At 44.7% G+C, this 26412-nt stretch overlaps 1 protein-coding gene across 2 annotated transcripts in view; it reads left to right on the top strand.

Annotated features, from left to right (window-relative positions):
• The window catches only part of LOC139576229 (docking protein 4-like), a 54138-nt gene extending 28691 nt beyond the window's left edge, over positions 1–25447 (top strand). For both annotated transcript variants that reach the window (XM_071402044.1, XM_071402045.1), the window contains exons 2-9: positions 168–482; positions 14737–14844; positions 15551–15665; positions 15781–15900; positions 20090–20279; positions 20890–21028; positions 21171–21285; positions 21484–25447. In XM_071402044.1, the coding sequence (XP_071258145.1) occupies positions 417–482; positions 14737–14844; positions 15551–15665; positions 15781–15900; positions 20090–20279; positions 20890–21028; positions 21171–21285; positions 21484–21626 (996 nt within the window). In that variant the 5' untranslated portion in view covers positions 168–416 and the 3' untranslated portion in view covers positions 21627–25447. The remainder of the gene's footprint in view (positions 1–167; positions 483–14736; positions 14845–15550; positions 15666–15780; positions 15901–20089; positions 20280–20889; positions 21029–21170; positions 21286–21483) is intronic.
• Positions 25448–26412: the final 965 nt, after the last annotated feature.

The raw sequence follows: 26412 nt of genomic DNA, 5'->3' as shown, positions 1-26412 counted from the left end.
GAAGCCATGCTACCTACTTGCCCTCAATAATGGTGTCTGCCAAAGCAATGAATAATGGAGGATAATGTTCCGTGTGTCTGCAAGCCACTACCATTCTCTCCTGCCACTTTAATAAATAATAGATCCCCTGTTTCTTCTCCTCTCTCTCTCCTTCTCTCTTTCTTTAGGGACTGTCACGAGGGGTTGATGGGGCCAACAAGCTGCAATAGAGGAGTGAGGGCAGTCTGAGGGCAACGGGATCTGAAAAGGAAGATTTGGCTGATATAGAGGAGGGAGAAGGTAACCCCAGGACTTAAGAAGGAAAGAGGAGGGGAGTGGGGGGTAAGGTGCAGGGCTGGACTGCAGGACAGGACTGCAGGGCAGAAGGACTGGATGCTAGCCTCAGTAGGCCCCAGCAGGTCCCAGCTCCCACAGAGATGGCCTCCAACTTCAACGACATCGTCAAGCAGGGATACGTCCGCATGCGGAGCAGGAAACTGGGGGTGAGTGGAGCCCCAAACTGAACTGGGGGTCTTTGTCCTTTGCGAGGGGGTTGTGTGTGTGTGTGTGTGTGTGTGTGTGTGTGTGTGTGTGTGTGTGTGTGTGTGTGTGTGTGTGTGTGTGTGTGTGTGTGTGTGTGTGTGTGTGTGTGTGTGTGTGTGCTCGTGTGATTGTCTACTTGTGTATGCTTTTTCCATTTCTGCCCAAGGGAAAGATAAAGATCATTTTTGAAACAAAACAAAAGATGAAACAAAACAACTGTCTGTGTCTCACGAAAGAGAAAATGAAAAAGTTTTCTGGGTTGATGTACTCATCCATTTTCTCTTCACCTCTGCTTCAAGCCATGAATATGAACATGAAGTATGGTAATGAAGTATGGTAATGCTTATGAGTCAGAACTGAATGACGTACATCTGGTTGTTGGAATTGGTCTTTCGGGGATGAGTCAGATGAATTATATGTCAATGAACACAAATGAAATGTTTTAATTTGACACTTATGAATATTAGGCAGTATGGCACAGACTGCCTGATTTACGTTTGACATTTTAGCCTCCAGTATTTCTACAGTCATCACAACGACTGCCGAGCACAATGTATCTGCTTTAGTTGTATTGATTCTCCTTGAAACCGTAGAGGATGTTCAGTGGTTTCAATAATGACATTTGTTTTATTTATTCAGATAAAATTCTCCTTAAATGGCTCGTTTTGGCTTCCCTCATTTCGCGGTATGGTTTTGCCTGTGTTGGCGTGAGGCCAGACTGAGGTGTGTCCTCACGCTGATGTCAAGTCCAGGCGTTATCAGAAGGAGTCTGTGAAATAATGAACTGGCTTTCAACCTGTTCTGTGAGAAAATGCCTGGTAAAAGAAGGGTTATATTTGTATGGCAGGGCTGTTCTCTGTGTGGTCCTCTCATGATCTTCTCCGTTTTCCCCGTAGAACCATTTTTAGTTCCAGGTAGACCCCAAACAAGGTTCTACTTAGAACCTTTTAGTGGTGAAAGGGTTCACTTGGAACCAAAAAGAGTATTAGACTAGTAGTTTGTGCAGTAGTAGTTTAATCCTGTGGTCGTGTTGCTGTGCTCAGGGGTAAAGACACAGGCTTAGTGTCAGTGTGATGTGGCAGCCCCTGTGATGCACAGACTCAGTTACAGACACAGTAGCTCTAAGGAGAGATGAACCATGTCTGTATCTCTCTACCTACCCAGAGGAGACAGTGGATTTACAGCTGTGCACCCCCTCTAGGCTGGATTTGATATGCTACACACACACACACACACACACACACACACACACACACACACACACACACACACACACACACACACACACACACACACACACACACACACACACACACACACACACACACACACACACACACACACACACACACACACACACACACACACACACACACACACACACACACAGACACACTGGTTTCTCTCTCAGCTGGTTTTGGCCCAGTATGTCTTATTGTGGTGTGCATACATGTTGATGATGGGACTATCCTTGTTGGATAGTCCCAAAGAGACCATCAGGCTAACCCCTCTCTTCTGTCCCCTAACCATATCTACTGTCCTACCACCTCTTCCACCCACATAATCCCTTCTTCAGCATACCCCAGCCCCGCTAACCCTGTACAATGAACCTCGTACGTCCCTCCAGCGCTTCCTATCTCTGTCTCACGGCATGAAGTCTCATCTCTTCCGTGACTGTAATTATTATAGGAGGCAGGGTCTTGGGTTTCTGACCTGAGGAGAGCACCCCCACAGTAGTGAGGCTTCTCACTCTCTGTGTCCTCCCCGCCTCGTTTTCTCTCTCCTTCGTGCCTCTGTGGTGGAGTCGCTAGGAAGTGTGCACTCAGCAGGATTGTGGTTACCGTGGTAGCGTGGGGGTTGTGACACATAGCTCCCCGGGGGAAGGCAGGCGGCAGATTACCTGAGTTTGGTTTTTACACCCTCCTCTCTCCGTTCACTTTCTCTCTGTCTCTCTGTCTTTCTGTCTGTCTCTCTGTCTTTCTCGGGTCTGTCTCTCGCCGTGTCTCTCTCTGGAATCATGTCACTGCATGTTTTTTTCACGCCTTATTTTCTCCTTCATTTCTGCCTTTATCTCTTATCTTCTTTCTTTTTTCACCATTCATCATCTCCCTCTGTTTTCTTCTCCATCTCGCTGCATCTTCTTGCAGTGAGCACACAAAGTGAAATCAGAGGCCTTCACTCTGTCATTGTTTTAAGTAGATCCCCCCCCCCCCCCCCAGCTGTTCTGTATTATGACTGCGCGGAATAACAACACAATGTCATAAACTCCCGCTTATGCGGCGCTAATGCTATTTACAGCCGTATTCCTGCTTATCCTCCAGTTCTGCTATGTAACGTGTGAGTCCGCATTAGCAGTTGAAACAAAGCCTCTGTTCTGTTAGCTGTTTTAACGCTAGCTTCAGTGGACAGCCGGCCAACAACTCCGACGCCTGATTGAAGACTTCTGAAGACTATGGTCCAGTTGGTGCTCTGGCTTTCATCTCTGAAACAATTCCCTGATATTGTAGTTGTAGTTTATATTTTATTAAGCCCTGTGGTTTTGGGGGGAGAACATTCCTCTCTGTGTTTTCTTAGTGTACCTCTGTGTGTCAGTGAGAGGAGAGCATGGTAAAAGGCTGTGATTGACAGCTGATGGTCCTATAGGAGGTAGAGCTGCACCTGGGTGTGATAGTCCAGCCCCCAGAAGCTGTCTAATAGCTGTTTGCTGCAGCCAGTCTGCTTTCTGACTTTTTTTTATCTTCCCACTACACTAATATCATATGTGCATACCACAAGGCATGTAAGCATACCACATGCATATCAAAAGGCATGTAAGCATGCCTACACAGATTCAAGCTATGAAAATATACAGAACCAGTCAAAAGTTTGGACATACCTACTCATTCAAGGGTTTTTCTTTATTTTTACTATGTCTACATTGTAAAATAATAGTAAAGACATCAAAACTACAAAATAACACAAATGGAATCATGTAGTAACCAAATATTTTACATTTGAGATTCTTCAAAGTAGCCACCCTTTGCCTTGATGAGAGCTTTGCACACTCTTGCCATTCTCTCAACCAGCTTCACCTGGAATGCTTTTCCAACAGTCTTGAAGGAGTTCCCACATATGCTGAGCACTTTTTGGCTGCTTTTCCTTCAATCTGAGGTCCGACTCATCCCAAACCATCTCAATTTGGTTGAGGACCGGGGATTGTGGAGGCCAGGTCATCTGATGCAGCACTCCATCACTCTCCTTCTTGGTAAAATAGCCCTTACACAGCCTGGAGGTGTGTTGGGTCATTGTCCTGTTGAAAAACAAATGATAGTCCCCCTAAGCCCAAACCAGATGGGATGGCGTATCGCTGCAGAATGCTGTGGTAGCCATGCTGGTTAAGTGTGCCTTGAATTCTAAATAAATCACAGACAGTGTCACCAGCAAAGCACCCCCACACCAACACACCTCCTCCTCCATGCTTTAGGGTGGGAAATACACATGCAGAGATCATCCGTTCACCCACACCGCGTCTCACAAAGACACAGCGGATGGAACCAAAAAGGTCCAATTTGGACTCCAGACCAAAGGACAGATTTCCACCGATCTAATGTCCATTGCTTGTGTTTCTTGGCCCAAGCAAGTCTCTTCTTCTTATTGGTGTCCTTTAGTAGTGGTTTCTTTGCAGCAATTCGACCATGAAGGCCTGATTCACTCAGTCTCCTCTGAACAGTTGACATTGAGATGTGTCTGTTACTTCCTACCTACTATCCAGGTCTGTACCCAAACAATTTGAACTTCTACTTTTAAAAATCCAACTCTCTAAAAACAAGTCTCTCACCGTTGCCGCCTGCTATAGACTACCTTCTGCCCCCAGCTGTGCTCTGGACACCATATGTGAACTGATTGCCCCCCATCTATCTTCAGAGCTCGTGCTGCTAGGCGACCTAAACTGGAACATGCTTAACACCCCAGCCATCCTACAATCTAAGCTTGATGCCCTCAATCTCACACAAATTATCAATGAACCTACCAGGTACCACCCCAAAGCCATAAACACGGGCACCTTCATAGATATCATCCTAACCAACTTGTCCTCTAAATACACCTCTGCTGTTTTCAACCAAGATCTCAGCGATCACTGCCTCATTGTCTGCATCCGTAATGGGTCAGCGGTCAAACAACCTCCACTCATCACTGTCAAACGCTCCCTGAAACACTTCAGCGAGCAGGCCTTTCTAATCGACCTGGCCGGGGTATCCTGGAAGGATATTGATCTCATCCCGTCAGTAGAGGATGCCGTGTTATTTTTTAAGAATGCCTTCCTCACCATCTTAAATAAGCATGCCCCATTCAAGAAATTTAGAACCAGGAACAGATATAGCCCTTGGTTCTCTCCAGACCTGACTGCCCTTAACTTCTACCGATTCAGAAACCCGGATCCGGGAGCACCCCCCACCCCCCACCAGTAAAAAAGCTGAATAGCATAGCTAGCATAGCGTCACAAGTAAATAGTAGCATCTAAATATCATTCAATCACAAGTCCAAGATACCAGATGAAAGATCCACTTCTTGTGAATCCAGCAATCATTTCTGATTTTTAAAATGTTTTACAGGGAAGACACAATATGTAAATCTATTAGCTAACCACGTTAGCAAAAGACACCATTTTCTTTGTCCACCATTTTTTCTCTCCACCAGTAGCTATCACCAATTCGGCCAAATAAAGATATTGATAGCCACTAACCAAGAAAAAAACTCATCAGATGACAGTCTGATAACATATTTATTGTATAGGATAGTTTTTGTTAGAAAAATGTGCATATTTCAGGTAGAAATCATAGTTTACAATTGCACCCACCATCACAACTCGACTAGAATAAATACAGAGAGCAACGTGTATTACCAATTTACTCATCATAAAACATTTCTTAAAAATAGACAAAGCATAGCATTGGAAAGACACAGATCTTGTGAATTCAGACAATATTTCAGATGTTCTAAGTGTTTTACAGCGAAAACACAATAAATCGTTATATTAGCATACCACATGTGCAAACGTTACCCGAGCATTGATACAAGCCAAAGAGAGAGATAACGTAATCATCGCCAAAATGTATTAATTTTTTCACTAACCTTCTCAGAATTCTTCCGATGACACCCCTGTAACATCATATTACAACATACATATAGAGTTTGTTCGAAAATGTGCATATTTAGCCACAAAAAGCCGTGGTTATAACATGACAATACTAGCAAAACTAGCCTGAAAATGTCGGGCTCCATTTTGGACAGTGATCTGGCGTAATGAATAACTAATCGTAAACTTGACTAAAAAATATAGGGTGGACAGCAATCGAAAGACAAATTAGTTCTTAATGCAATCGCTGAATTACATTTCTAAAAATATCCTTACTGTGCAATACAGGGTTCGCCAAGCGAAGCTATACCAAAAAAAATGGCGGAATATGCGTATAACATTTTTCGACAGAACAACGATTTATCATCATAAATAGTTCTTACTGTGAGCTGTTCTTCCATCAGTATCTTGGGCAATGTATCCTTTCTTGGGTCTAATCTTCTTTTGGTCGAAAGCTGTCCTCTTGTCCGTCGAAATGCCCACTAACGTTCGACCGGGACCCCGAAACGTGCCCAGCGCTTCAAAGTGCATCACAAAGCAATGCCTCAAAATCGCACTAAACTGATATAAATTGCTAGAAAACGGTTTAAATTAACTACCTTATGATGTTTTTAACACTTATAACGAGTAAAAACATGACCGGCGATATATAAGTGGCTAAACCAACGCTTGGAAAGAGAGAGAGTCCGACGTCCATCTTGCGTGAGGCGCAGCAGGAAAAGAACGGTACATCCGGTCTTTCGCGTTTTATACTGGCCCTGATTGCGCAATCGACTCCATTCAAATTGTCACCTCTTACTGACATCTAGAGGAAGGCATGGGCAGTGTTTGTATCCTCATAGGATTTACAGGGACTTTAAAACTGACCTGGGACCAGAGTCCAAAATTTCTGAAATCTCACTCCATATCAGGAAAAGTGATGTAGAATGAGTTCTGTTTCACTCAGAGACATAATTCAAACGGCTATAGAAACTAGAGAGTGTTTTCTATCCAATAATAACTATAATATGCATATTGTACGAGCAAGAATTGAGTATGAGGCAGTTTAATTTGGAGACGATAAATGCTAATGTTGAAACAGCACCCCCTATATTGAGAAAAGGTTTTAACCAACACAAAAACATCCTATGTCGTTCTGCATTAGCATCGAACAGCCCCCGTGATATGCAACTTTTCAGGGAAGCTAGAAACCAATATGCACAGGCAGTTAGAAAAGCCAAGGCTAGCTTTTTCAAGCAGAAATTTGCTTTCTGCAACACAAATTCTAAAAAGTTCTGGGACACTGTAAATTCCATGGAGAATAAGAACACCTCCTCCCAGCTGCCCACTGCACTGAAGATAGGAAACACTGTCACCACCGATAAATCAACTATAATTGAGAATTTCAATAAGCATTTTTCTACGGCTGGCCATGCTTTCCACCTGGCTACCCCTACCCCGGTCAACAGCACTGCACCCCCCCACAGCTACTCGCCCAAGCCTTCCCCATTTCTCCTTATCCCAAATCCAGTCAGCTGATGTTCTGAAAGAGCTGCAAAATCTGGACCCCTACAAATCAGCCGGGCTAGATAATCTGGACCCTTTCTTTCTAAAATTATCTGCTGAAATTGTTGCCACCCCTATTACTAGCCTGTTCAACCTCTCTTTCGTGTCGTCTGAGATTCCCAAAGATTGGAAAGCAGCTGCGGTCATCCCCCTCTTCAAAGGGGGGGACACTCTTGACCCAAACTGTTACAGACCTATATCTATCCTACCCTGCCTTTCTAAGGTCTTCGAAAGCCAAGTCAACAAACATATTACCGACCATTTCGAATCCCACCATACCTTCTCCGCTATGCAATCTGGTTTCAGAGCTGGTCATGGGTGCACCTCAGCCACGCTCAAGGTCCTAAACGATATCTTAACCGCCATCGATAAGAAACAATACTGTGCAGCCGTATTCATTGACCTGGCCAAGGCTTTCGACTCTGTCAATCACCACATCCTCATCGGCAGACTCGATAGCCTTGGTTTCTCAAATGATTGCCTTGCCTGGTTCACCAACTACTTCTCTGATAGAGTTCAGTGTGTCAAATCGGAGGGTCTGTTGTCCGGGCCTCTGGCAGTCTCTATGGGGGTGCCACAGGGCTCAATTCTTGGACCGACTCTCTTCTCTGTATACATCAATGATGTCGTTCTTGCTGCTGGTGAGTCTCTGATCCACCTCTACGCAGATGACACCATTCTGTATACTTCTGGCCCTTCTTTGGACACTGTGTTAACAACCCTCCAGGCGAGCTTCAATGCCATACAACTCTCCTTCCGTGGCCTCCAATTGCTCTTAAATACAAGTAAAACTAAATGCAAAGGTGCTAAATGCTCTTCAACCGATCGCTGCCTACACCTGCCCGCCTGTCCAACATCACTACTCTGGACGGCTCTGACTTAGAATATGTGGACAACTACAAATACCTAGGTGTCTGGTTAGACTGTCAACTCTCCTTCCAGACTCACATCAAACATCTCCAATCCAAAGTTAAATCTAGAATTGGCTTCCTATTCCGCAACAAAGCATCCTTCACTCATGCTGCCAAACAAACCCTTGTAAAACTGACCATCCGACTTCGGTGATGTCATTTACAAAATAGCCTCCAATACCCTACTCAATAAATTGGATGCAGTCTATCACAGTGCCATCCGTTTTGTCACCAAAGCCCCATATACTACCCACCACTGCGACCTATACGCTCTTGTTGGCTGGCCCTCGCTTCATACTCGTCGCCAAACCCACTGGCTCCAGGTCATCTACAAGACCCTGCTAGGTAAAGTCCTCCCTTATCTCAGCTTGCTGGTAACCATAGCAGCACCCACCTGTAGCACGCGCTCCAGCAGGTATATCTCTCTGGTCACCCCCAAAACCAATTCTTCCTTTGGCCGCCTCTCCTTCCAGTTCTCTGCTGCCAATGACTGGAACGAACTACAAAAATCTCTGAAACTGGAAACACTTATCTCCCTAGCTTTAAGCACCAGCTGTCAGAGCAGCTCACAGATGACTGCACCTGTACATAGCCCATCTATAATTTAGCCCAAACAACTACCTCTTTCCCTACTGTATTTATTTATTTTGCTCCTTTGCACCCCATTATTTCTATCTCTACTTTGCACATTCTTCCACAGCAAATCTACCATTCCAGTGTTTTACTTGTTATATTGTATTTACTTCGCCACCATGGCCTTTTTTTTGCCTTCACCTCCCTTATCTCACCTCACTTGCTCACATTGTATATAGACTTATTTATCTACTGTATTATTGACTGTATGTTTGTTTTACTCCATGTGTAACTCTGTGTTGTTGTATGTGTCGAACTGCTTTGCTTTATCTTGGCCATGTCGCAATTGTAAATGAGAACTTGTTCTCAACTTGCCTACCTGCTTAAATAAAGGTGGATTTTTTTTTTTTTAACTCTGTGAAGCATTTATTTGGGCTGCAATTTCTGAGGCTGGCAACTCTAATGAACTTATCTTCTGCAGCAGAGGTAACTCTGGGTCTTCCATTCATGTGGCGGTCCTCATGAGAGCCAGTTCATCATAATGCTTGATGGTTTTTGCGACTGCACTTGAAGAAACTTTCAAAGTTCTTGACATTTTCCACATTGACTGACCTTCAGGTCTTAAAGTAATGATGGACTGTTGTTTCTCTACGCTTATTTTAGCTGTTCCTGCCATAATATGGACTTGGTCTTTTACCAAATAGGGCTTCTGTATATCCCCTACCTTGTCACAACACAAGGAAATAAATTCCACAAATTAACTTTTAAGAAGGCACACCTGTTAATTGAAATGCATTCCAGTTGACTACCTCATGAAGCTGGTTGAGAGAATGCCAAGAGTGTGCAAAGCTGTCATGAAGGCAAAGGGTGGCTACTTTGAAGAATCTCAAATATAAAATATATTGTGATTTGTTTAACATGTTTTTGGTTACTACATGATTCCATATGTGTTATTTCATAGTTTTGATGTCTTCACTATTATTCTACAAGGTAGAAAATAGTAAAAAATAAGAAAACCTTTGAAAGAGTAGGCATGTCCAAACTTTTGACTGGTGCTGTATACACAAAATGCTTCTCTTATCACATACGAGCACACTCTGTCTGCACAGACCAGAACAAGTACTCAAACACACCATCTTTTTCGCCTGTCAAATGTGTACCCAGACAGTCACCTTCCTCTCCTGCCAAAACCCTGCCAGTCTACTGCCACTCTGGCCTTGTAAGGCTGGTCAGCTGGCCTCGCCATCTCTGTCTCTCCTCTATAGCCTATCAGAGCTGTTCCGGACCGCTGCTCTTCTTTGCTCTGTCCTCCCCCTCCTCTCTCCTCCCCCCTTATCTATTCTTCCTCCTCCCCTCCAGCTCTCACTTTCTCTCTCTCCCCAGAAGACCCTTGAGTCCTCCAGTCCTCTGGTTAGGCTAATTAACGCTCTCTCTTTCTCCCTCGTCTCCTCACTCTCCCTTTCTGCCTCACCCTCCTGCTGCTTTTCAGTTATATCGCAGCGGTCCAATCAGACTAATAAGAGGCTGTTTAGCATTCTGCTTCCGTTAGCTCTCGGTCCCTATCGGTAGCGCTGTACTAGCTGGCCTCTCCTCTCCTCGCCTCCTCTAGCCTCGGTGGAGGAACAGCCCTAATTGCTTCTTAGCCATCCCACTTGACTGTGCCCTGTTTTTCTTATGAGCAGGCCAGGAGGAACATCATAAGACACTTTACTGGTGAATCAGACGAGCTACGGTTGATCAGGGAGGATGGAAAAGGTCTGAGGAGATGTGGTTTAGATAAACACAATGTCGGCCAGGACGTGTTAAATGTTTAATCCCACCTGAAAGAGATAGGGCTGATTTGAACTGACTGACTCTGACTCAGACTCAGACTGGACAGAACCTTCTGGAATAACAGCTCGGTATCTTTGTCCTGATCTCTCCTTGTCTTTGACCTACCACCGTGTGTCTAGTCTAGGAATGTCAGTATGATCATGTGACTTTCCATTGTATAACCAGAGCCGACGGTATGATGCGTAGATTGCCTCCAGCTAGATATTGCACTGACACAAGACGGATTTGTGGTTTTGTTTCCTCGCCACGTGTAACTGTCAGCGGTTGGGGAAAATTGCCAGCAAAACCTCCGAACGTTGTTTTCTCATCTTCTGACAATTCTAATGGAGTTAGGTCAAACTCCTGTTTTTATGGGAGGGAGAATGGAGCTGAAAATAATAGCAAGCGTCAGAAATCAAATGGTTCAACTTTGAGAATCAAGCAGACTCCCTTCACCTCACAATCCCCCTGCCTCTCTGAGCCCGTTCCCACAGCTACAGTGACAGATCTCTCTCTCTCTCTTCTTCTATCTCTCTCCTCTATTCCTGTCTCTCTCCTCTTTCATCCCGCGTTCTTATTTCTCTACCTGAGCCAGCCCCCTGAGGAGCCAGTCATTGTGAGCTTCCAATGGGATCAGCTTAGAACGATTGGATGCTGACTCATGTTTCCCCTTCAGATTTCTCGGTGAATTTAAGTGAATTGGTTTTGAATAAGATGGTGCCAATCATTCCCATTCATTTTCTATTCAGACCTGCACATTTCTAATATTCTGAACCACACAGCCTGTGTTTGTGTTTGTGTGTGTGTGTGTGTGTGTGTTTTGGTGCCTGTGTGTGTTGTCATGATTTTGTGTGTTGTCATGATTTTGTGTGTTGTCCTGTTTGTGTTTGTGTTGTCCTGTGTGTGTGTTTGTTTTGTTCTGTGTGTGTTTGTGTTGTCTAGTGTGTGTTTGTGTTGTCCTGTTTGTGTTGTCCTGTGTGTGTGTTTGTGTTGTCCTGTGTGTGTGTTGTATAATAAGCTGGATATAAGCGTGGTGTCAACCTGTTAGCGTTATTGGGCTCCCGAGTGGCGCAGCTGTCTAAGGCACTGCATCTCAGTGCAAGAGGCATCACTACAGTCCCTGGTTTGAATCTAGGCTGTATCACATCCGGATGTGATTGGGAGTCCCATAGGGTGGCACACAATTGGCCCAGCGTTGTCTGGATTTGGCCGGGGTAGGCTGTCATTGTAAATAAGAATTTGTTCTTAACTGACTTAGTTGAATAAAGGTTACATTTATTTTTAATTTCAAATTAGCCGGTTAATCCTGGGACCAGGCTGGGGTGGGGCTCGTCCCAACTGGGCTGCTGTGAGGCAGGATCTCCTGGGAGCTAGGGGGATTCATGTAGGCTAACTGCCTCTGGCCCCTTCTGGGGCAGTCGGGAGCCAGGGATGGGGAGGAGAACCAGGGCAGAGACAATTAGACTGAGGAAGGCAATCTGAGTGCAGAAGCAGGAGGAATGTACAGGGAAGATACATTAGTGGGTCTGTGTGTAATGTATTTGCACACTACACTGTATGTGGATCGTTGTGTTCCCGTCAGTGTGTCCAAAGAAGAGCTCCGATATCAATCTCTGAAAGGGTTCTTAAAGGGGTGTAATGGTTACGATATTGATCATTGATAACCCTCATGAATGCCGAGCCCACTCTCGGTAAGTGTGTGACTTGACTTTTCACATTCTCTTATCGGCACACTGGGGAGATCAATAGTTCCTTACTCATGCAAGGTTCTCTCTCTCTCTCGCTCTCGCTCACTCACTCACCTCACTCAACTCACACACTCGCTCACTCGCTCACTCGCTCACTCTCTCTCTCACTCGCTCACTCACTAGCTCCGGGATCAGCTCCACCTCAGGGGAGAGAGCCATGCAAACAAGGAATCCATGTCTACCTGCCTGGAATATCAATGGCAACCTACAAAATACTGCCCTTTCGCTGTTCAGAAATGGCATGGGAGAAGGGACATTTGGAATACAATGGGAGACCATCTCCACAAATCTCATTGTTACAGGCACCTTTGCTTTCAACAGATAAAGGTGGGGACAAAAGGTCTCTCTCTCTCTTTCTCGCTCTCTCTTTGTATGTCTTTCTGTCCGTGGTGGCCAGAGTAATTCTCCCTGTAGGGGTGCTGTCAGGACCTGTGCTTTTTGACTTGGCTGCGTCAGTCTGTTTTAAAATGCATTCGGCCTGGGTCGACAGGGCAGGGAGCATCGCTCCTCTCTTCTGGGGGACAAAGACCCTTGAAATTGGTGACAGCAGAGGTGGATAATGTGGCAGGCCTGTGATCTTGGGTTTGCTGTGTTCAGGTGGTGGTGGTGTGTGTGTGTGTGTGTGTGTGTGTGTGTGTGTGTGTGTGTGTGTGTGTGTGTGTGTGTGTGTGTGTGTGTGTGTGTGTGTGTGTGTGTGTGTGTGTGTGTGTGTGTGTGTGTGTGTGTGTGTGTGTGTGTGTGTGTGTAGATGGGCTTTTCCTGCCACTGAACACATAGTATGATCAGAGAGACACTGAAATTGATTTTTGATTGCTTCAATGTATCTTTTTTTGGAAGAACGGTAGGCTGATACATGACTATTCAGTTCAGTTCTGAACGATGTGACGTCCATCACTTCCTCATATTTAATGAACCAATGAACCTCATACCAAGATATCGGAGCAGAATTCACAGCTCCCACTCCTCTCTCTCTCTCTCTCTCTCTCTCCCCCCCTCTTTCCCTGTCTACCATATCCTCTGTTTCTCTCTCCCTTTCTTTTTTCATCTCTATGTTGCTGCTCCTCCACCCACTAGCTTAATTACCAGGCTTCACAGTCAGTTTGCCTGGCAAGGCCTGATTGCTCTGAGCACTGGAGCTGAGGGCGGAGAAGAAGGGGGGGAGGGGGAGAACGGAGGGGGACACGATAGTAGACTGCAAGCTTGCCAACACGCACACGCACACGCACACGCACACGCACACAGCTCCAATGAAGATCTGAGCCCATTGGTTTGGAAAAGCATTGTGGAGAATCAGGAGCTAGATGGCAGATACATAGAGGTAAATCTCCATTGAACAGCTTGATATCGCTGAGACACAATGGACTGGTGAGCACCTGCTCGTCACCTCGCCGTCAGCTATCCCACGGAAGGTAGCGTTTTCATCCTGCTGACGCCAGGATCAGACAGGCAAACAGCGATAGAGCTTCCTCTCTCCTCAAGGTGTAAACTCATTGCACCAATTAAAAAAAAGAAAGCGACACATCAGAGCGATGCTTTTTCCTTTCGCCATGTCTCCATTTGAGCACGCTCACATTACGGCGTGCCTTTGTTGATGGCGCTCTTGTTTAATCTCTCGATAAATACAATTGCATATTTAATTGGTCTTGTTATCTCTGTCACAGTGGCACCGGTGTTTGTCGGTGAACAGCAGTGAGACATTGTCACTCAGTTTGGGGTCTTTGTATTCATTACAACTGAGTCAGTGCACTAAGGGATTTCACTGGCTCTGTGGCCCCTAGCTAATAAACAGGGATGTGATAATGGGTTAGGGAAAGAGGAATGTGGGGATTGGTTTAGGGACGGCTGGCCCTGTACTGTACAGGTCCTGAGGTTGCCCTGGCAACAGGAGGACAGTGGAACATCAATAAAATAAAGGCCCTGCCTTTTATAACAGAGATAAGGGGGATAAATGTCGCTAAAGCAATAGCTCTCATATTGATGTGTGTGTGTGTGTGTGTGTGTGTGTGTGTGTGTGTGTGTGTGTGTGTGTGTGTGTGTGTGTGTGTGTGTGTGTGTGTGTGTGTGTGTGTGTGTGTGTGTGTGTGTGTGTGTGTGTGTGTGTGCCTGTTTGCGTTACTGCGATGGATTTCTCATTATTCCGCCAGGAGAGTTTGTGTCTTTGTCTGCCTCTTAACTCAATATCATATGCATAATAAAATTGTCTTGTATGAACAATATTAGACTCATGACACGGACCCGGTGCACTCCTTCTCATTTTCTACCTGTCTCTTTCTCTCTTGTTCTCTCTTGTGTCTCTCTTTCACATTGCTAATCACTAAATGCTATTTGATTTTCTTATAACGCTTCCTGGTTCATTGATCAGGTAAACCAGAGGCAACTATTGTGTACCTGCTCTTGATAGCAAAAGATTGTAAATCGTTAGGCTTGAATGGGGTGGATATGTTAACATTGGCTTTGCTGTTGGGTGGCTGGTTGCAGTATCTTAACTGACTGTTGTTTTTGTGTTGAGATTTACCGTCGCTGCTGGCTGGTGTTTAAGAAGTCGTCCAGTAAAGGACCACGCAGACTGGAGAAGTACACTGATGAGAAGTCCGCTTACATCAGAGTCTGTCCTAAGGTACACCCCCCCCCCCCCTCCCCCCAGAGAGTGCTGCATGATAAGTCACGTTTCAATTGGCAAATGTCAGTTTGAATTATGATGTCTGTGTGTGGCGCGTATGGTATTACTGTGAGTGGGTGATATATCTGTGTGTGTGTGTGTGTGTGTGTGTGTGTGTGTGTGTGTGTGTGTGTGTGTGTGTGTGTGTGTGTGTGTGTGTGTGTGTGTGTGTGTGTGTGTGTGTGTGTGTGTGTGTGTGTGTGTGTGGCATTTGAAAGTCAGTCTGTTCTCTGAGCCCCCCGTTGAGCTGCAGGGAGCAAACATGCATGTCTGAAGGGATACACACACACACACACACACACACACACACACACACACACACACACACACACACACACACACACACACACACACACACACACACACACACACAAGGCTGAAGGAAATGAGAGTAACACAGACGTTGCTCACATCAAAGCCAGCCTCCCAATCCCAGACAGAATCCAGGCCTCTCTGAAGTGTCTGAGCATGGGGTGACCTCCTCCAAAACACCCCGGCCCCCACTACACCTGGCTACAACACTCCCTCTTTCTCTCCTCTCCCTTCTTTCTGAAAACTGAATCCGACCAACCGGTGGCACATCATACAGTATTTTGACAGCTTTTTAAAAATCCTTTCAACCTCTCTGTGTTTGTCTGACCTCTTGACCTCTCCTGTTGCCTAGGTGACAGAGATCAGCAATGTGAAGAATGTCACAAGGCTCCCAAGGGACACCAAGCGCCAGGCGGTAGCCATCGTCTTTACCGATGACACCTCGCGCACGTTCACCTGTGAATCAGGTACTCCACACCACACCTACTGTATTGTAATAGATGTTTTCTCACAGTGTACAATTCTCTCTAAAGTTTCCTGTTTTATGACGTCTCTCTCTACATCCCTTTGGTCTAAACTCAGAGCTAGAAGCAGAGGAGTGGTTCAAAACTCTGTCAATCGAATGCCTGGGTACCCGCCTCAATGACATCAGTCTAGGAGAGCCGGACTTGCTGGCAGCAGGTGTTCAGTGTGAACATACAGGTGAGTGTCTGACTCACTAGCACCATGACACAGTCCTGCTCGACTTTGCTTCATGGCTATGTTTGCATTCATTATGACTTATTACTCACCCTCAAAACAACAGTTAGCTAGGTTTCCATCCAACTGGTGTCAGAATTTCATGCGAATATTCAAAAATATGCATAAAAACAACATGGCCATTTTCCCACCAGAGATGTTTACATCAAATGGACTTGTTGCGGATAAAAAGCAGTGTGTGATGACATAGTGCACATAAAAATTACTGTTGAGGTTAATTTCCCATTTATCCCCCCCCAAAAAAGTTAAATGGGTTTTCATCGCATTTTCAACTCCGCTGATAGTTTTGCCACAAAACAAATGAGCGTTATAGGCTATAGTAAATGTGCCCACTCTGGTTTTGGCACTTGCTCTCTAGTTGCTCATAAAGGTGTTTCCACTGCCATCTCTCGCATAATTAATTTTACAGACACAAAAAGATTCCACCTTGTCTAGCGTATTTTGGTTTGTCGACTGTATATATAAACATCCGTGATGCCATCCCCCACCCCCACTTTGGCCAATCCAAAAGTATGTGGGCACCTGCTCGTCAAACATCTCATTCCAAAATCATGGGCATTAATAAGTTGCTCCCAACTTTGGTGCTACAACAGCCTCCACTCTTCTGGGAAGGCTTTCCACTAGATGTTGGAACATTGCTGCGAGGACTTGCTTCCATTCAGCCACTAGAGCATTAGTGAGGTCGGGCACTGATGTTGGGCGATTAGAACTGGCTCGCAGTCGGCGTTCCAATTCATCCCAAAGGTGTTCGATGGGGTTGAGGTCAGGGCTCTGTGCAGGCCAGTCAAGTTCTTCCGTACCAATCTCGACAAACCATTTCTGTATGGACCTCACTTTGTGCACGTGGACATTGTCATGCTGAATCAGGAAAGGGCCTTCCCCAAACGGTTGCCACAAAGTTGGAAGCACAAATCGTCTAGAATGTCATTGTATGCTGTAGCGTTAGGATTTCCTGCCATTGGAACTAAGGGATCTAACCCGAACCATGAAATACAGCCCCATTCCTCCTCCAACAAACTTTACAGTTGGCACTATGCATTCGGGCATCTAGTGTTCTCCTGGCATCTGCCAAACCCAGATTTGTCGGTCACAATTAAAATCCAGAAATACCCCAACCAAAAACCCTGAATGAACAGAAATATCCATACCATGCTGAGAACCCGTACTGCAACATTCAATGTCAGAAGAACAAAACCCAGATGACTTGGTGGTGCGCGACGTGTACAAGACAATACAGACTCAAACTTGAATTGATGTTCGACAACTCAGACTCACGACTCATCTGGCAAGGACTGCAGACTATAAAGGCAAATCCTGATGTGTGGTTCCCACCGAAGCCTCCCTCTCGAGAAGCTTTACACATTCTATGCTTGCTTTGAGGCAAGCCATCCAGGAAGACTCTCGCAGCTCCAGACGACAAGGTGATTTTGCTCTCCGAGGCTGATGGGAGGAAAACTCTCAAAAGAGTGAATACTCACAAAACGTGGTATTCAGAGTGTGTGCTGACCAGCTGGTGGGCGTCTTCACTGACATCTTCAACCTGTATTCCTGTAAACCACTGGTTGTACCACATCCTCCACACAGACTCTTAACACAGGGGACCCCCAGGGGTGTGTCCTCAGCCCTCTGCTGTGCTCCCTGTTCACCCACGACTTGACATAGCACCAACTCCATCATCAAGTTTGCTGACGACACCATGGTTGTAGGCCTGATAACCAACAAAGATGGTTTTAAGTTCAGTTTTAAGTTCCTCTACGTCCACATCACCGAGAACTTGACATGTAGCAACAACCCCACCACTCTTGTCAAGAGGCTACAACAGCATCTCTACTTCCTAAGGTGGATGAAGAAAATCATCAAGAGCGTCCTGACCGGTTGCTTCACAGCCTGGTACATGAATTGCTCTGTTCATGACTGTTAGGCCCTCCAGCGGATGGTGAAGACGGCCCGGTACATCCCTTGGACCGTGCTCCCACCAATCCAGGACAATTACTCAAAACGGTGCCTGAGAAAGGCCCGCATCATCATCAGGTAGCTTAGCGGTTAGACCTGAGCCGACAAGGGGGAAAATCTGTCGATGTGCCCTTGAGAAAGGCTCTTAACCCTGATTTCTCCAGGGGCACCGTTCTACTATGGCTGACCCTGTAAAACAACACATTTCACTGCAACTGTCGGGTGGACGTGACAATAAAAAAATTATATTTATATACAGTGCCTTCGGAAAGTATTCAGACCCTTGACTTTTTCCACATTTTGTTATGTTAGTCTTATTCTAAAATGTATTAAATCGTTTTTTCCCCTCATCAATCTACACACAATAACCCATGGGCGATGATAACCCAATGACAAAGCAAAAACAGGTTTGTAGAAATGTTTGCTAATTTTAAAAGAATTAAAAAACAGAATATATAATTTACATAAGTATTCAGACCCTTTACTCAGTACTTTGTTGAAGCACTTTTGGCAGCAATTACAGCCTCGAGTGTTCTTGGATATGACGCTTCAAGCTTGGCACACCTGTATTTGGGGAGTTTCTTCCGTTCTTCTCTGCAGATCCTCTCAAGCTCTGTCAGGTTGGATGGGGAGCGTTGCTGCACAGCTATTTTCATGTCTCTCCAGAGATGTTCGATCGGGTTCACGTCCAGGCTCTGGCTGGGCCACTCAAGGACATTCAGAGACTTGTCCCGAAGCCACTCCTGCAATGTCTTGGCTGTGTGCTTAGGGTCATTGTCCTGTTGGAAGCACCTCTGGAGCAGGTTTTCATCAAGGATCTCTCTGTACTTTGCTCCATTCATCTTGACTAGTCTCCCAGTTCCTGCCGCTGAAAAACACCCCCACAACATGATGCTGCCACCACAATGCTTCACCGTAGGGATGGTGCCAGGTTTCCTCCAGACATGACACTTGGCATTCAAGTCAAAGAGTTTAATCTTGGTTTCATAAGACCAGAGAATCTTGTTTCTCGTAGTCTGAGAGTCTTTAGGTGCCTTTTAGCAAACTCCAAGCGGGCTGTCATGTGCCTTTTACTGAGGAGTGGCTTCTGTCTGGCCCTCTTCCATAAAGTCCTGATTGGTGGAGTGCTGCAGAGATGGTTGGTCTTCCTGAAAGTTTTCCCATCTCCACAGAGGAACTCTGGAGCTCTGTCAGAGTGACCATTTGGTTCTTGGTCACCTCCCTGACCAAGGCCCTTCTTCCCCGATTGCTCAGTTTGGCCGGGCGGCCAACTCCAAACTTGTTCCATTTAAGAATGATGGAGGCCACTGTGTTCTTGGGCACCTTCAGTGCTGCAGAATATTTTTGGTAACCTTTCCCAGATCTGTGCCTCAACACAATCATGTATCGGAGCTCTACGGACAATTCCGTTGACCTCATGGCTTGGTTTTTGCTCTGACATGCACTGTGAACTGTGGGACCTTATATAGACAGGTGTGTGCTTTTCCAAATCATGTCCAATCAATTGAATTTACCACAGGTGGACTCCAATTAAGTTGTACAAACATCTCAAGGATGATCAATGGAAACAGGATGCACCTGAGCAACATTTCAAGTCTCATAGCAAAGGGTCTGAATACGTATTATAAATAAGGTATTTCTGTGTATAATTTTTAATACATTTGCAAGCATTTCTAAAAACCTGTTTTCGCTTTGTCATTATGGGGTATTGTGTGTAGATTGCTGATTTATAATCTTTTTACAAATTCATTTTAGAATAAGGCTGTAAAGTTAACAAAATGTGGAAGAAGTCAAGGGATCTGAATACTTTCCGAAGGCACTGTATACTGTGTATATATCCACGAGCTGCTCACTCCTTTACCGTTGGAGCGTGGGGTCTGATACCAACAGGCTCAGAGACAGTTTTAACTACAAGCCATCAGACTGCTGAACACTTAAACTAGACAGACCACCTGCACCAGCACACACTCACTCACTCACTCACACACACACACACACACACATTCTTGCTACACACACAATACAGCTGCTGCTACCAGTTTCTTATTATTATTGCTTTATGGATCATCACTCCTACTCTCTGTGATGCTTTGTGGATACGGGTCCTGGCTTCTACAAGTCACTTTATAATGTCATGCTGAACTAAGACTAGTGATATCCCTTCCTGTCTCCCTGTCAGAGCGTTTCAATGTGTTCCTACTGCCCTGTCCTAACCTGGACATCTATGGGGAGTGTATGATGCAGATCACCCATGAGAATATCTACCTGTGGGACATCCACAACCCTCGCACCAAACTGGTCACCTGGCCTCTCTGCTCCCTGCGCCGCTACGGACGAGATGCCACGCGCTTCACCTTCGAGGCTGGACGGTGAGGGAGACGTGAGGGAGACACTCACTGGGGGAGGGAGGGAAGGGTATGGAGAGTGAGGGATGGGGAGAAGAATGCAAAAGCTGCAGGAAAGCAGGACTGTGTAACCAGTTGTCTGTGCCTAGCCCATAGATCGCTTGATGAAAAACACATACAGACCACACACACTCATGCTCCCACGTACGTGCACACAAACACACACACACATACACAGACGGACAGGAGGCCTGTCCGGCAGAGCCTCATAAAGAGATTGATTGAATAGATTAGAGGAAAATCCATGGTGAGCGAGGCGTTCTTATCTCCTCCTGCGCTTTGATAAACTTGAAAAGAAAGGATTGGGTCCACTTGCAGGGTGCCCCCCAAAGGACAAAGATAAGAGTGATGCACTGTCAGTAGGGAGAACGTAGTACCACACTGCCACCTAGTGGTGTTTAGGATGCAGTATTATTGGCTGCTATTTGCTTGAGAACAATTTGTGGTGAATAGTGTGCCTGCAAAAGGACTGTTTGCAAAAACACATCTATATAAGATGAATTGTTGATATGACCTATTATGGCCTGTATACACATGCATGTTGTACTGAGCAGTGTGTGTTGGTGTGTTCCAGGATGTGTGACAGTGGAGAAGGCCTGTACACATTCCAGACGCGGGAGGGAGAACAGATCTACCAGAGAGTTCACTCCTCCACCCTGGCCATTGCTGAGCAGCACAAGAGAGTTCTGATGGAGATGGAGAAGAACAGCAGAGTAAGGCACAGTTACACACGCACGCACACACACACACACACACACACACAGTATTCTCCCTGGTGGTTATATAATACTGTGTAATACAATATGTAATACTATGTAATACTGTGCTTTTAATACATTTTCTTCTCTCTGTCAGTTGTCTAAAGGTTCTGAGACGGGCTCCTACCCCTGTACCCCCACAGCCATCCTGCCCCGCAGTGCCTTCTGGCACCATATCACTGGCACTCAGGGGGGCATGGACCCAGCCCATGGTAAACCACAGCCTAGACTACAATCTCAACCACACAGCACTGGGGCTAGAGTGGGAACATTGGTCTGAATATGGAAAGTGTAAACGTTTGAACATGGGGTCTGGAGTTTAACGAATCATACAGAAGCTTATAGAGTAGGCTGCACCTGTAGACATGACTTTTTCTCGTCTGTCTCTTGTGTCCTGTCCTGTCCTGTAGGTGACATGTTTGGTGGTTCTCAGACTGGCGCTGATGCAGACCTGCTCTCCACCCGGCTGCCCTCAGAGCCACGCCACGCTACCATGCCCCTGGCACACAGCCGACACTCCCCCGCCCGTTACCCCACCTACCCCAGCCAGTGATCCCAGGGGTGCATTGCAGACCCCTAGCCTCCACTCTGTACCCTGCACTCCTCCTATTCTCCTTTCTCTGCAGTGCTTACCTCAACTCCATGCCCCCTCATCTACCTTCCAGCCAATCAGGTTGGGTTGTGGGGAGTGGGTTCTCCGATGGGGTCATATGACCTCCCCTAAAGCTGGGAGCTCTGTGAAGCAGGACGTGACAGCGCTTCTGGTCTTCTCTTCTTCTTCCAAAGGCTGGTTACCTGAAGGAACTTCAACTCCCAGAATCCCTCACGGCGGGGGCAAAGTGCATTGTGCGAGCCAGCAGTGGCTTGTTGCCTCTTAGTGAGCTGACATTGTGGCATGGTGCATCTCTCTTTGCTCTGCTGTGGGTGTGGAGGAGGAACAGGAGGAGGATGGGTGTGAGCTGTAAGGATGTGATTTAGTGTCCTCTCTAACCCCTGTGAAATCTTATTTTCTGATGGGATTCAGTCAGCTCTCCATCACCTGAACCCCCTTCGCGACAGACCTCTTCATGTACCTCATGCCAGCTCTTAGCAAAGTTCAATGTTAGGGGCTCAGGACGTCCCCATACCGCTCTTATTGGTGGCAGAACAGTAGGACCCCTTCCTACCATCCCTGCTCTCCAGCATGATAAGGATTGTGGCGCTCGCTCCAACCCATAACCTCAATCTGACAGACACATATGTTAGACAACCGTTTCCTCCCAAGAACTGGCCTTGGCTTCCTTCTTCAACTCTGTGTGTGGGTGGAAGAGGGACTGTCTCTGGACTATTATCCAGCCAAACACCTGGTCTAATTCCACAGAGAAACAAAGGACCACTTGTCTTTCATCTTTCTTTCTTTCTTTCTTTTTTGTATTACTTGTAGCAGACTTAACAACCTGACTTTACCTTGTATACTGTTCTGTACGATAAGGAAAATATACATCGATTTTTCTGGGAGGATAGAGAGAGGCAGTGATGAGAGGGAGGGAGAGCCATATGCCTCTGAAGTCATGACTTCGTTTGTTGTTTTCTCTTGGTTTCCTGCCATTGGGTTGTGAAGACATCCTAGGCTGTTCATAATATGGTAATGGAACCCTGTCCTCTCTCTCTGTGTGTGTGTGTGTGTGTGTGTGTGTGTGTGTGTGTGTGTGTGTGTGTGTGTGTGTGTGTGTGTGTGTGTGTGTGTGTGTGTGTGTGTGTGTGTGTGTGTGTGTGTGTGTGTGTGTGTGTGTGTGTGTGTGTGTACTGCATGAATGGGATACACAGTTACTGACATTTGGCCACTTTAAAACCTATGTTAAGAGAGAATTTAGACATGGCTTTAAAACGTATGTTAAGAGAGAATTTAGACATGGCTTTAAAACGTATGTTAAGAGAGAATTTAGACATGGCTTTAAAACCTATGTTAAGAGAGAATTTAGACATGGTAAATAATAAGCTAGATTTAAAAATGTAGACGTCACAAAGATGTAGCCACTCCCTCAAACCTCATCATTATTGTGGAGGTCCTTGGTCTGAGGGAGACACCACGGACTGTGTCATAGTGTGGCTCCTCATTGAGTTTCCTGTCAGGCACAAGAGTGTAATGAACTAGTGAAGTTGTGATAACCATTATTAATGTCCCGTGTTTTTAGTTTCACAGACCTTCTGGTGTGTGGGGTGGGTCCGCCCAAAATGGTTCTTGACATGTTTGCACTTGAAGATGTTTTTTCCCTTATTTTTAAATGTGTTTTTGATAAATCAGGAGCCATTGCTCTTAATTTGGGTCATGTGAGGGATAAGCACAGATCTAGGGCGGGTCCAAAAGTTACCTGCCTCAGAGACCCTCGCATGGAGTCCTTTTGTTTTAGGGCTGTAGCCTAGATACTGCTAGTGGATTAGTTAGTAGATGACTGCTGCACAAAGAGAGAAAAACACGTTTTTATAGCTGGAAGTATAAAACCTGCCCTCTACACAGTTCTTACATAAGATTGGGTTTATAACTAATAATGCAAATTATTTAAACCCATCTCAACATTAGCAGATTTGATTGACTATGAACTAAGACTTTCCAACTGTGTATTCATTTGTGACACTTGGATATAACCCAACTAATGCACCCTGTAGTTAGAGATTGGACTAATTTGAAATATATATATATATACAGTATTTCACCACTGTTAAAGTTATTGTATGTGAAGCTTATAAAATGAGGTCATTTTCTAATCTCCTTGACTAGGTGTAATGTTATTTATTTGAGTTGGCCAGAGTGGGACATTCTGATGTCTAAGGCTACTTATTAAATGCTGGAATCCAATAAAACACACATTTACAGCTTCTGTATTATTTATCTCATGTTAACATAAAGGGCTAAGCTTTTTGTTGAACATAATCTTTACCCTATGTATTTGTGTTTGTGTACATACATGAGTTGTTGTTGCTGCCCTCTTGGGCTCTTGAAAATACAGCTATTTATTTCACATCGTGTGGTCTCTAGATGTGTGTGTGTGTGTCTGTGTGAGAGAGTGTGATGTGTATGTCTGAATGTTCTGTGACAGGGATTGTCTGGGGATATTTCTTTGAAATGCATGCACTCAACACATTTTTATACTGTGTAACGATGGTAAGATTGAAATGTTGTGGACTTGTTCGCCCAGATATGTGGGAGATTTTTAGAGACGTTTACTTGGCACAGGGAAATAAAAAAATAAAAAAGATTCACCTGATCATGGGGTTATCTAAGTGATTTACTGATTGGATGAAAGAGAGATGTTACCATGGGGATGATGTATGGAGGGGAAGGATTGATACAAGTCTTCTGGAATGAGAGGAGTCTTCATACTCCCTCTATGGGTCCTAAACTATCACGTTTCATTCCCCTTAGTCCCCTTTACCTCCTCTCCTTACAACTCTTTTGCCTTAAACTTCATATGTTTCCGTCGCTGCTCTTTCTCTTGGTTCCCTTTTTTATTGTCGCCGTCTGGTGAAAACCTCATCTCCAAAACAGAAACGTTTCAGGAAATTGAAAAGATTAGAACATTTTCCCATGAACAAACATACAATTATGAAACTTCCGAAGCTATTTTGAATAGGATTTATTGGTCCCAGAGTCGTGAGGTTCAGAGTACATTGAGGGGAGTTAGTGCTTTAAATAAATGTAAAAATAAAACATTTGGCAAAACATTTTGTTGGGTTTTCATCAGACAGCGAGCGACATTACGGAAACTGCTTGTATAGTTTTTTCATAACAATTATATCGGCCAAATCCCTCCTGGATAAGAATTGCAATAGGACTGGATATCTAATGATGGATTGAACATCTGTTTATTGTGGAGGTGAAAATGTTGTTTTATTACAATGTTTGTAAAAATTTCAACGGCATTTTGGATCACTCCTTAGATTTGTGGTTGATACTGGGTTTTTTCCACAGAACGTACATGTTTCTCAACATCAATACCAGTACTTATTTGCATAGCAGGCACACAAATGCAAACTTTACCTCACATGTCACATATTTTGCTATCTTTGGTTTGCCAGTTGTCCAGCATAGTCTTAGGTTCATGAACTGATTTCTGCTGGTGAGGAATGGCTTGGACAAGCTGAGGTACCCAAATGTCAACCTCCAAACATGTTCCTCCTCCATGTTAATAATACACCTGCTAAATGTGTGTCCAGAAAGTTTGATAAGAGTTTAATTCGTCAAAGCATTTTTACAGAGACAAAGATGTTTGTGTTCCGTAGGAAAATGGTTTATTACATTCACCACAAATGATTGGTTTATGTTCGTTGTACTATTCCTGGTATCTGTTTAGGTTAGTTTGCACCTAATGGAGAACTTCTAAAACCAACCTCCCCTCCTCTCCAAAAAGAAAGGAGGACCAAGTCACTCTTCATATAATTAATTAAATTGCCTTTATTTGTATGGCACGTTCAATGTAAACAAAGTTGAAATACTCCTCTCTGCCAGGGTTTCTCCCAGCTAGAGCTGTGTTACTTTTCTCTGAGAGCACAGAGAAAACAACGCTGTAACCGTCTCATCAATCTGGACGTTACAGCCCCACACAGTCACTAGAACATTGGGAATAGTGCTTAAATTGATCTTGAAATAATTAAAAACAACAATACATTGTTATCTGTCTCGTAACATACTTTGCTCTGTTTCCTTTGGGTGAGGCACGTGGTGTGATTTGGGGAGACCACACTAAACAGGACATATTAGGACTATGGTTTTGTGTGGACTCAGCGCCTGGGACCCTGATATAGGTCTGCTATGAGCATGTTGCCATTGAAAACCCTGTTGCATGAATTCCTTGAACAAAATGCCATGTGTGTCCTGTAATGTTTGTGGTATTAACATTTTGCAGTTTTTACTATAAAAAAAAATACACTGTAAAGAATGGTTGGGTCTTGTTTTTGTCCTGCCTCATCACATTATCATTTCAATATCGGTGTATTTTTTATTTAACTAGGCAAGTCAGTTAAGAACAAAGTCTTAAAATCTCTATTTTATAATTTTTTTTTACGAAAGCTATATGGGCATTTCAATAATACAACTAAAATAATTGGGGGGAAAAAAGCAAAACAGAAAGTTCAATAAATAACAAAACTTACAAAAAAACATCTATATATATTATGAGTACACTTAGCCTTAGATTCAATCAGATGATTATTTATTTATTTCATCTTTATTTAACCAGGTAGGCCAGTTGAGAGCAAGTTGTCCTTTACAACTGCGACCTGGCCAAGATAAATCAAAGCAGTACGACAAAAACAACACAGAGTTACACATGGGATAAACAAACGTACAGTCAATAACACAA

Source organism: Salvelinus alpinus, chromosome 5 (genome assembly GCF_045679555.1).
Source record: "Salvelinus alpinus chromosome 5, SLU_Salpinus.1, whole genome shotgun sequence".
Taxonomy (NCBI): domain Eukaryota; kingdom Metazoa; phylum Chordata; class Actinopteri; order Salmoniformes; family Salmonidae; genus Salvelinus; species Salvelinus alpinus.
This window is presented reverse-complemented; position numbering and strand designations above follow the sequence as displayed.